A 12,919-nucleotide genomic window follows, 5' to 3' on the forward strand; every position below is an offset into this window, starting at 1 on the left:
TCTTTGTTTTGTATCCACAAAACAAGATACGATGGAATGAGGGATCGATCCGACAGGCGTACGTCTTAGTACCCTGTCGGATCGTAGGTGTATATTTACGCTGGCCGCTAGGTGGCGTTTCCGTCGAATTCCGCGTTGAGTATGCAAATTAGCTAGATACGGCGATCCACGTACGTACGTACGTACGTACGTACGTACGTACGTACGTACGTACGTACGTCTGGGCGGCGCTTTTTTTTACGTCGTTTGCGTTCGGCTTTTTCTGGCGTATAGTTAAAGCTGCTATATGGTGGCGTACTCAATGTTAAGTATGGCCGTCGTTCCCGCGGAGAAATTTGAATTTCTTACGTCGTTTGCGTAAGTCGTTCGCGAATAGGGATTTGCGTAGAATGACGTCACCGTCGTAAGCATTGGCTTGTTCCGGTTTAATTTCGAGCATGTGCACTGGGATACCCTCACAGACGGCGCATGCGCCGTTAAAAAAATGTTGTTTACGCTGGGTCACGACGTATTTACATAAAACACACCCCCATCACATCGATTTGAATTGCGCGCCCTTACACCGCCAAAGATACACTACGCCGCCGTAACTTACGGCGTGCATTCTTTGAGGATTTAAAAAAAAAGGAAGTTACGGCGGCGTAGTGTATCTTAGATACGCTACGCCCGGCGGTACTATGCGCCATGTATGTGGATCTGCCCCATAGTCTTTCTGGCTTTGAAGTCCAATCATTTTATTCAGAGCACACTGACTCCATCCCTTAAAGAGTATTTGTAATCCATGGGTAAAACAGGTAACTCGGTCCCCTATAGGTAGATGTACTCCTCAGACAAGGAAAATGGTAGCCACAGTGAAATAACACCTCAAGATGGCCAATAGGAATAGGGTTGCACTGCCTAAGTAGCGTCAGGCAAAAGGTAGCCAGTCAGGCTTTACGCCGCGTACACACGATCATTTTTCGGCATGAAAAAACTTTTCCAACTTCATCATTAATACGACGTTGCCCACACACCATCGTTTTTTAAAAATGCTCTAGCAAAGCGCGGTGACGTACAACACGTACGACGGCACTCTAAAGGGGAAGTTCCATGCAGATGACGCCACCCTTGGGGATGCTTTAGCTAATTCCATGTTACTAAAAGACAATTCGCGCTTTTCGGTCTGTTACAGCGTGATAAATGTGCTTACTCCATTATGAACGGTAGTTTTACCAGAACAGTCCTTTCTGTAAAGCTCAATGCAATAGTCCATCACAGCACACACTGCTACACTAGCACAGAAATGGCACATGTGGCCTTGGGGTTCTTTCGCACACTCAACCCAGAGACAGCACAGCAACCACTTTGCTCTCAGCAGCAAATTCCCAAGTCCTCCTCTTATGCCTCGTACACACAATCAGTCCATCCGATGAGAACGGTCCGAAGGACCGTTGTCATCGGTTAACCGATGAAGCTGACTGATGGTCCGTCACGCCTACACACCATCAGTTAAAAAACTGATCGTGTCAGAACGCGGTGACGTAAAACACGACGACGTGTTGAAAAAATGAAGTTCAATGCTTCCAAGCATGCGTCGACTTGATTTTGAGCATGCACAGGTTTTTAACCGATGCTTTTGCATACTAACGATCGGTTTTGACCTATCGGTTAGGCGTCCATCGGTTAAATTTTAAAGCAAGTTCCTATTTTTTTAACCAAAGCTTAAATAACCTATGGGGCCTACACGCGATCGGTTTGGACTGATGAAAATGGTCCTTCAGACTGTTGTCCTCTGGCTATCCTATTGTGTGTACGAGGCCTTAGGCTTTAGGTGATCTCCAACAGCAATGGCAACATAAATGTCATTAGAGCCCTGTCACGAGACCCTTTGCTCGCCCGGTTCTGCTCTCCCGACACTCCTCTGCTTCTATTGGATCAGCTTGCAGATTGCAACGTCTGATGGTCCAGTCATCCAAGGTTCCGGGATCCGAATTACAGCTATGTGCCATTCGGACCCATTAAGAACAAACACCAGGCAGGCTGTATGTAAGTTCAAACAGGACTCTTTATTTTCAAGTACACAGCACACTTTTATACAGAATTTGGAACATCCCATTCCCAACAACCGCTTTCCTATTAGTCAATTGTAAAGTATATGCAGTTCTCACTCAGGTCCTCCTTGACCATGCAAATGAGGACTTGTAATAGTCAACAGGGATTGGCCCAATGGCTTGGATAGAAAGGCTTATGTGTATTGAGACAGAAGCCCCAGGGGGTAATCAATGTACACAATAGCCAGCCACAGAACAATGGGACCGTCTGGAGAGTGAGTTAGCCTTAAGACAGGGCAGAGACCCTTTTGACTCGCATTCAGTCCTCTCCAAAAGCCCCTGTCCCGGCTAGGTCTGTCACACATCTCCCCCTTTGGCAGGAGACTAACACTGGGAGAGATCCCAATTCCGGTACCCACCCAGTACCCCAGATACCTTGTCCCAAACAGAGCATTACTCACCCAGCCAATCTCTGTCTCTCTCAGAGAACACGCCTGCCGCTGGGGAGAGGCCTGGACTGGCCCTTCTCCCTGGAGTCCTTTCAGCCGCTGGAGAGAAGACAGGGTGGCTGGGCTCAGTTCATCATGCTGTTGGGGATCTGGGCCAACTGGCCACCATTCCTGGGGTATACCAGTGGAGACTGAAGTCCCATCCACTGATGCTAGGTGAAAATCCCCCAGTGCTTGCAAAGCAAAGCCGACATCCTCCTGTCTCAGTGCCGCACCATTTTCTGGGGGTGTGTCAGTGGAGATCAGAGTCCCATCCACTACCACAGGAACCCCCTCTCCTGTTAGTTGAGAGCAGAGGCCTGGGGCACTCTGCTCTGTTGCCAGCTCTTCCGCTGGGTTGCTGTGAGTGGAGACCACAGTCCCATCCACCGATATCCGCTCAAGCTGTAGTGGGGTGCAGCCGCCAGTAGCATCCTGTCCTGCTGCCAGTGATTCAGCTGGGAGTACGAGCTTTACCATCTCAGCTTGTTGCTGGGGGGGGGGGCCAACCGCCCCGGCTGCCTGGAACTTCACAGTTGGTCCCGGTGCTGGGCAGAGATGGCTAGCACTCTGCCCTGTTGCCAGCACTTCTGCTGGAGGCTCCCCAGGTTGTTCTTCCTCAGCAGAAAAGTCTATCAAATCCCCTGTCTCTACAACTGGTGTCTGGGGATAGAGGTTCACCATCTCCTGTCCATGGAACCCAGAAGATGCTATAGGTACTGAGCAGAGGTTAGCAGAGCTCGGCCCTGCGGTCAGTACTTCAGCTTTGGGAATGGCAATCTCCAGATTTTCCACTGCCGATTCACTGGCATACTGCTGGACAGGCACATTCCTCCATTCAAAATCATCCCATGCAGAAACCGGATCATCAAGGTCAGTCAGCGCTTGCTGCATCCGCCATAAGACCTCCGGGTCCATAGCTACAGGGGCAGGTTGGCAAAGCCCACTGTTACTCTGCCACATTGCCGATTCTTCAGCCAGGATTTCATCACTGTCAGCTGATATTTCCTCATAGTCCCATGTAAAGGGAACCTCACCCTGCTGCTGAGCGAAGTCTAGCAGCTGTTTGTAGGCGATTTCCAGTTCCCATTCCTGAGCGGCCAGGAATTCCAAATCTTTCTGTAACCAGTGCACTTCCGGGACATTCAGTCTTTGCTCTCTGTGCTCCATTATTTCCTCCCAACGCCACTCCCGATCGCTCCCAAAGTTGGGATCCCTAGACATCCTCCAATACAACAATCCCAGGCCATCATAGTCAAAGCCTTCCATGGGGCTGTCATCCGCTGACCACGGGCACTCTTGGACTACATACCACCGGAGGGCTCTGTAGCTCTCGTCCAACCGCATCTCTGCCCGGATCAGCCTGCTTAACTCTGCTGTCCACTCCTGCTTCAGTTGTTCCCCTAATAACAGCATTCTTAATTCATACTGTGACCAGTACCTTACATGGATGGAGGGGAGAGCTTTTCCCTGGTGTCGCTGCTCGCGGGCTAGCGCTTCTTTCCAGAGTTCGCAGCGGATCGAATCAGACCATCCAAGCAGGACCTCCTCTGATACTGGTCCTCTGTGCTGTATCTGCTTCTCTCGCAACCTCCTTCTGAATTCCTCTTCCATGGTTACTGGTATCTGTACCTTTCCTCTTCTTTCATTTGGTGCTGCTTCTTTAGGCGTTGTCACCGATCGCCGTATTTCTCCAATTCTCAGCTCCTATTGCCGCTCTCGTTCTCTCTGTTGTCGCTCTCGTTCTCTCTCATCCTGCCGCTGGAGGTCTCTAATGGTATTCTGTATGGCGGTCTCTGATGGGTTAGCACCATATAATGCCAACAGCTGTTGAACTCGCTGCTGGAACAAGTCTTCAACTGACCGGGGTCCTGCATCACCATCCCTCTGATCCATCTCGGCTAGCGCAATGATCAGGGTGGCCTTGTTCTTCCCACCGGTCCCTCCACGGCTCTCAAGCAAGTCTTTTAGCATGGTTCTCCTCCAGGCTGCATAGCTGGTCATTCATGGTGGTGGTTTGGAGTTGTCCCAGTAACTGGAGAGCAAATCCCACCGCTGCCAACCAATGTGATGAGATCCTTTCTCGCCCAGGTCCTGCTCTCCCGACACTCCTCTGCTTCTATTGGATCAGCTTGCAGATTGCAATGTCTGATGGTCCAGTCATCCAAGGTTCCGGGATCCGAATTACAGCTATGTGCCATTCGGACCCATTAAGAACAAACACCAGGCAGGCTGTATGTAAGTTCAAACAGGACTCTTTATTTTCAAGTACACAGCACACTTTTATACAGAATTTGGAACATCCCATTCCCAACAACCGCTTTCCTATTGGTCAATTGTAAAGTATATGCAGTTCTCACTCAGGTCCTCCTTGACCATGCAAATGAGGACTTGAAATAGTCAACAGGGATTGGCCCAATAGCTTGGATAGAAAGGCTTATGTGTATTGAGACAGAAGCCCCAGGGGGTAATCAATGTACACAATAGCCAGCCACAGAACAATGGGACTGTCTGGAGAGTGAGTTAGCCTTAAGACAGGGCAGAGACCCTTTTGACTCAGTTACAACACAGTATTGGCATCACACAATAGAACATGGTATGTCATTCCACATCTTTAGACAGACGGTCTGTCTCTACTAACAGAAGATACCCACACCTGCTAATCAAAAGGCTTTAAACCAGGGTTATCACATAATGGAAATGTCTTTCACAATTCAGCTTACTTAGCATTTTAAAAGCCGGTGTCTTTGCATTGAATGTCCCTCTCCTGTGTAACAGATGTCAAGTAGAAACACTTTAATATCTCAAGATCCATGACAAGCCCCTTTACCTATACTTCTCATGGCTTAAATCTCCTATGGCTCCTGTCTGAGCTCATGGAACATCTCATGGCACAAACATCCACTACTCCCTCAGGTTCCAGTCTCTCTGATAGGTCTGTTCATGCCATGGGAATGGTTTCATTTCCAGATTGTGCCGCAGCCAATTACAGTCATCTTACCCCATTGTTAGAAGCGGGCACAGCTCTTTGCTTAAGAGAAGACAATCAGGGTCTGTTCATCAGCCAGCCTGCTGTCAGCTAGAGCTTCACTCTGCCCACACATAAATGTCTTGGTTCTCTTAGAACAAAAAATGTGTCAATGCAAGTTTATCTGAACAAAAACATTACAAAGAAACAGGGAACAGTTTAAGCATACCCATTAGGTAAAACTAAACTAATTTAGTTGAACCTTCTTATACAGGATACAGGCACCAAAATCCATCCATGGTTCCCACACTAGCCTTAGTCTGTCGATTCACCCATGGCTCTCTGGGCTCTAACATCTTTCGGATAGGATGTTTCACTGCGACTTCTGAAAGTGATGAAGAGGATGTTTCTCCCAGACCTTGAGTCTCCACTGGCTGGTTCTCTGGCTGCAACATGGGGTGCACACGGTCTGGCAAGGAGTCAGATCTGGTCAGATCTGGAGGTGACAGGAGCTAGCAATCATCTCACCAGATCCATGCTCATCCCAACACCCAAAAAGCATCTTGCAGGGGCTGGTTGCCAAGAACTCACAATGGCGTGTGTGGAATGTCCCTGCTTGTCCGACCACTAAAGGGTCAAATGTCAGCTTGATCTGCAGGTAAATGATGCAGTGGTACTTCTATGCTCCAATACCATTAACCTCTAAGTTTTTCAAGTCTCGAAGCAGTATACAATTTAGATGCTTGTAGAAATCCTAAGTCAACAAAGTCACTGGGGCACCTGAATCGAGGGTCTGACTAAATTCTTCTACCTGAATGGGCACCACAGATGAGGGGTCTGCCGGCTTGACATGCACTTTGGTAGAAGTGTGGCATTGGGGTTTTATAAAGGTCTATAAAGATATGGATGAGCGAGTTTGGGGTGAAGAAGGAACTTGACTGGCCTGCACAGAGTCCTGACCTTAACCTGATAGAGCACCTTTGGGATGAATTAAAACGGAGACTGCGAGCCAGGCCTTCTCATACACATCAGTGCCTGACCTCACAAATGCACTTCTGGAAGAATGGTCAAACAGTCCCATAGGCACACTCCTAAACCTTGTGGACAGGCTTCCCAGAAGAGTTGAAGCTGTTGTAGCTGCAAAGGGAGGGCCAACTCAATATTAAACCCTATGGACCTAGACAGGGATGCCATTAAAGTTCATGTAAATTAGGGGTGCAACGGATCACCACGCAATCCGCAGATTGAGGCCATAGGAAAGGCCGCGGCTTCGGCCTAGCTCCGGAGCGGTGGACATCTTGGTACACCCGGCAGCGGCCTAGGTGAGCTCCCCAGAGTGGCGTGCTGACGGGGAGATGTGGACATTACAGTGGGGGTGAGATGCATGTAAAGGCAGGGGTCCCAATACTTTTGGTAATATAGTGCATGTCATTAGTTAAATTTGTCACAGTTCTGTTCTACATTCAGTGGGGGAGATGACGTGGACATTACAGTGGGGGAGATGAGTAAAATATTACTGTGGGGGAGATTACGTGGATATTACAGTGGGGGAGATGACGTGGATATTACAGTGGGGGAGATGACGTGGATATTACAGTGGGGGACATGTGGACATTGTGTATTTGTGAAGTAAATTGCGCTAATTTATATTTATATAAACATTTTACCACGACCGATCCTGTGAACTTGTTACTCAAAAAACTAAAAGTATGTACATGTGTCTATGGTTAGTAATTAATGTGCAAACAATCAACAAACAGTGTGCAATAAATACCAATACAGTGCCCTGTGCCAAACTATAACATATGAATCTCTCAATCCATCAAAAAATGTGAAATAAATCCAAAAAGATTTCAAATATGCTACTGTTGCAATATGCTAGCTGGCAATGGTCCCACGGCCTCTATGCATTTCACAACTTAATGCGTCATCAGGAAGCTCCTGATGAAGCATTACGTTGTGAAATGCATAGAGGCTGTGGGACCATTGCCAGCTCGTCATGTCCAGTCTGAGTATAACGAGGCTAGGAACGCAAGCGACAAAGTGAGGCATCACACGTGCGGACCAGGACATACTCGTACATTTGTATACTCCTATTTACGGCTGGATTAGCTCAGTGCCGGCTCCCAGGCACTTTTACATGTGAGTGGAAAACCTATATATGTTTTAATCATAATAAATTATTTGATATACTACACCATGATAGTCTTTTATATGTTACATGAGTGGATATAGAACGAGACTACAGCCAAAGCATTGGGAGTGATTGCTGATAAGAGAGGGAGTGGTTATCCATATGAACCAAAGGCAGATTTCTGGGTCCATCTGGTGAGTGGCCATTTTATCCGGTGACGGTGTAGGCACTATTTGCGGTGAAGGTGGAAACATAGCTGGGCATCACTGCCAGAAATGATCTATTAAGGACTTTCTTAGCACATATACATATATTTTTTTAAATTTTTTTGTATACAATAAATTTTTCTTGCTTTATTGGGGCACAATCAATCTGAGGATTGCAACAGTAGCATATTTGAAATCTTTTTGGATTTATTTCACATTTTTTGATGGATTGAGAGATTCATATGTTATAGTTTGGCACAGGGCACTGTATTGGTATCTATTGCACACTATTTGTTGATTGTTTGCACATTAATTACTAACCATAGACACATGTACATACTTTTTGTTTTTTGAGTAACAAGTTCACAGGATCAGTCGTGGTAAAATGTTTATATAAATATAAGTTAGCGCAATTTATTTCACAAATACACAAATCTAAACCCAACCTTTGAGGTTGCATTTTTTTGCAGCAAGACTTAAAGCGGTCCTCCACCCTAAAGTGGAGTCCCGCTGATCGGAACCCTCCCCCCCTCCGGTGTCACATTTGACACCTTTCAGGGGGAGGGGGGTGCAGACACCTGTCTAAAGACAGGTATTTGCACCCACTTCCGGCCACACGATACGGGCGAAAGACGGGCATTCCGTCACATCCCGTCTGTCGCCCGTTGTGTGCTGGGAACACTCGGCTCCCAGCACACAGCGTGTGAGCCAATCGGCGGGCGCAGCGCGACTCGCGCATGCGCCGTAGGGAACCGGGCAGTGAAGCCGCAGCGCTTCACTTCCTGGTTCCCTCAGCGTGGATGGCGGGGGGAGCAGCAGAGTGACGAGCGATCGCTCGTGCTCTGCTGCGATCGGCGCTGGACTCCAGGACAGGTAAGTGTCCTAATATTAAAAGTCAGCAGCTGCAGTATTTGTAGCTGCTGACTTTTAATATTTTGTTCCCATGGCACATCCGCTTTAATAAGAATATTGATATCATCTTGGCGCCGGTAACACACAATTTTTTTTTGAGATGTGGACATTACAGTGGGGACTATATATATATATATGGTGGTGATCCGAAAAATGATCCGTGGACGATCCGAACCGTGAGTTTTTTGATCCGTTGCACTCCTAATGTAAAGACAGGCATCACAATACTTTTGGTAATATAGTGCATGTCATTAGTTAAATTTGTCACAGTTCTGTTCTGCATTGAGGCCTGTTTACCAGAAGGTTTCCAGAGAAATCCCATTTATATTGCCTATACAAGCAACTTCGAAAATTAAGGGTGGTGACAGACATACAGATTTAGCACAAAGATGAACAAGATGCCTGTCCTCAAACCTGCAAGTAACCTGCCTTTGGTTGATGAACAAAAATTACATAGATTTGTTATCCATACAAGCAAATCAAGTTGGCCTTTAATCGCACCGCACCTCCAGTTTCCATTGCATTGACTACACAGTGAGAACAGGCACATAGAAACAATAATTTTCTATGTGCCCTAGGTGTCACTGGTATTCTGTGTGGAAAAATGGCAGTCACTGCTCAAATGTGAATGGGCCTTTTTCAAAAACAGTGCTCAAAGCAAAATTTACATGGAAAGAACTATAACCCATATCAATCAATAACAATTAAAGTTGTTGTAAAGTCACCTTCATTACTAACTAGTATGCCCTCTAATATATCAGGTTAAATTGTTCTGTGCCATTGTTTTCAAAAATGATGTGGCGCAATACCTTATTTTGCAGCGTCACCGTCATGGCGCTCTCCTGTCCTGCTCCTAGGACTACAGAGGGAGGGGCTGAGGGTTCCCTCCGACATCACTGAGAGGAGAGCCTTGGGCAGTCACGTGACTGCTTAGCGGCTGTCTTCAGTAAGGTACTGTAATGCACTGCGTTATTTTAAAAATACAATGGAACTGAACAATTTAACCTGATATAACAGAGAGCATACAACTAGTAATGAAAGTTATTAGGCATAGTATGGCAGCAGCAGGGGAGGGGCGAAGAGGAAACGGCTCACACATGAGCTGACAGGCATGGAGGGGGGAGATGATGGGGGAGAGAGAACAGAGCAGGGCTGCGGATGACGTAGGCGCATAAACTGACCCTGGTGTCAGGGCTCAGCAGCCATGATATACCGTGGTCAGTTTACAGGGGGAGGGCAGAACCAGGCAGGTTCAGCCAGGTTTTTAGGTGACAGAGAGGGCCAAATGACACAGCACAAGCACTGTGCTTTTATTCATTCTTTAAAGAAACAGGATCTTTTTTTTTTAAGGTTAACAAATGTTTTACCTTCACAGAGGTAAAAACAGTACAATATAGATTCAGATTGGCTGCTGTGGAAATTATATTTTTATTTAGAAATATACCTGCCATTTTCAGTTATGCAAAGAAGCATCTCAAGAAAATGAAAATAGTGAAAAATACATTTAATTAGCACTTGTAATAACAACTGCAGGATGTCTATGAGAACTTTATAGTTTCCAGGCAGCAAAGCTTTCAATATGTGATTTAGTTGTAAATACGCCTCTTCTGGACCATTACTATGTGCATCAACAGTTTCTTAGTCTACTCTTCAAACAATAACTGACAACAGGTTGTTATAGCAACAGGCAACATATATGCATTTTTGCGGCTAAATTACTAGCTATAGCACTAGAGACTTTAGTCTGTTTTATGTTTAAACTAATGTGTAAAGGATAAGATACATAAATGGAAAAAACAAAACAAAGGGTCAATAATAATAATAATAAACAAATTAATGGAAGGCAACAAAAGTGGACCAGTATTAGACATGATTACGCCAATGGTAAGATTATAAATGAAAGGGTAAAACTGCAAATACAACTGTAATGCAGGGACAGTTGTTAAAGCACACCTGCAGCGGAGCTAAATTGACCACAGCGTAATTTGGGTACACCTCCCCTCCATCAAAATCTCCATTTGTCTGCAGGTTTGTTCCAAATTGTCCCTATACAACCCCCAGTCCCCTAAACCTAGTCACAAATTTCAACCAAACCTGGTTAAAGCTCTGCTCCCAATGTTTGCTATCAAGTGATTAGTCAATGGGCTATGTGCAGGAGTAGGGAGGGAACAGCCCACAGCACAACACTACAACTTGATTCAGAATTTAGAAAACCTTGGGGTTTGGTGGCTTTCTTTGTACTCTGAAAGTGTCTGCTGGGTGCGCGCTGTGTAGTCACTATGTCCTTGACGCTGGGTTCACACTGGTACAACAAATGTTCTGAAATTTGGAGCTCATGTTGCATGACGTGTTCGGTCCAATTTTGAAAATGCTCCCTGCACTACTTTGGCCTGACTTTGATCCTACTTCAACCCATACCAGACCCTTATCCGAGCATGCAGCCTGGCAGGCATGCCCTCAACGTGGGGGGGAGGGTGGATGCTTTGGGGCAGGGGGGCCCCAAAAACGCCCCTCTCCATTGAAATTAATTGAAAACACTGTAAAAACGCAGTAAAATATCGGCATTTCCAGTGTGAAAGGGGTCTTACTACAACTAGAGTACACAAAATCTGATGCAGCTGTGTATAATAACCAATCAGCTCCTAGATTTTATTGTCAAAGCATACTTGAACAAAATTAAGTTAGAAGCTGATCGGTTACTATGCACACAGCTGCACCAGATTATGCGTAAACCAGTTTTAGTTAACCTCCCCCATAGTGTCAAACAGGCAAAACGTTTCCCTTGTTATTTTTCAAAGCATCGGTCTGTTATTATTACATTAGTACAATCTTTAGAGCACTGACCAGCTCAAAAAAAACTTACCACTAGAACAAAACTGTGCTCAGGCAAGATCCCATATTGTTCAACAAGTCTTTCCCTGGTGACACTTGGAAGTTCTGGCAACATTTCTTTAATCAAGTCTATATTTATAACTTGACTGGCATCCACATTATTTGGTAATGTCTTGGTATCGTAAAGTATCAGTGGGGGGAGGTTTGGTTCTGGCATAAACCTTTAAAGAACACAGAAGAACATTTGAAACACAAAGAAAACAGATTGACAATAATAATACTTATCAAACTCCCTACCAAGCCCTCTGCTCAACCAGTAAAGCCCTGTACACACGATCGGTTTGTCTGATGAAAACAGACCGATGGACCGTTTTCATCGGATGAACCGATCGTGTGTGGGCCCCATCGGTTTTTTTTCCATCAGTGAAAAAAAAATAGAATATGTTTTAAAATTTTCCTATGGATAAAAAACCGATAGAAAAAAACAATCGTCTGTGTGGAAGTCCATCGGTCAAAAATCCATGCATGCTCAGAATCAAGTCGACGCATTCTCGGAAGCATTGAACTTAATTTTTATCAGCACGTCGTAGTGTTTTACGTCACCGCGTTTGGACACGGTCGGATTTTTAACTGATGGTGTGTAGGCAAGACTGATGAAAGTCAGCTTCATCGGATATCCGATGAAAAAATCCATCGGATTAGATTCCATCAGATATCCGATCGTGTGTACAGGGCTTAAGTGTTTTGTAATGCACTTTGCATACCTAAATAATTGCAGTAATGTGACTGCCAAAGCAACATGTAGAGGCTTATAAGGAGAATATGTGCAGTGATGCACATTTACAACTAGGATATAATCAAGTACATGAAATTTGTAAGACTAGAGTTGGGCATTATGTCATAAAAAAAGTAATTTTGACTTACCTACAAATTCCTTTTCTTGGAGTACAGTACAGGACTTATATTCATAGACTGTGACCATACATGGGCTACCTTTAGGTGATCAAATACTGGCAAAAAAACTTTTCTAAGGCCGCCCTTCTACTGTACGCCCACATAACCTCACCCACTCTGTGAGACTCCAGTTTGAATGCAAGCAATAAGCAGTGACTACAGAAGACAGATGAGAGGGTCCTGTGCCCTGTACTGTTCTCCAAGATAAGAGATTCCCATTATCTTAACCACTTCAGCCCCGGAAGAATTTACCCCCTTCCCGGCCAGAGCACTTTTGCGATTTGGAACTGCGCCGCTTTAACTGACAATCGCGCGGTCGTACGACATTGCAACCAAACAAAATTGACGTCCTTTTTTTCCCCACAAATGGAGCTTTCTTTTGGTGGTATTTGATC

At 45.5% G+C, this 12,919-nt stretch overlaps 1 protein-coding gene across 1 annotated transcript in view; it reads right to left on the bottom strand.

Moving 5' to 3' along the window:
• GATB (glutamyl-tRNA amidotransferase subunit B) overlaps nt 1–12,919 on the bottom strand; it is a 167,360-nt gene that overhangs the window by 30,307 nt on the left and 124,134 nt on the right. Inside the window, exon 9 of the mRNA XM_040331899.1 lies at nt 11,602–11,791. Within this exon, the coding sequence (XP_040187833.1) occupies nt 11,602–11,791 (190 nt within the window). The remainder of the gene's footprint in view (nt 1–11,601; nt 11,792–12,919) is intronic.

The sequence above is a fragment of the Rana temporaria genome, chromosome 1, assembly GCF_905171775.1.
Source record: "Rana temporaria chromosome 1, aRanTem1.1, whole genome shotgun sequence".
Taxonomy (NCBI): domain Eukaryota; kingdom Metazoa; phylum Chordata; class Amphibia; order Anura; family Ranidae; genus Rana; species Rana temporaria.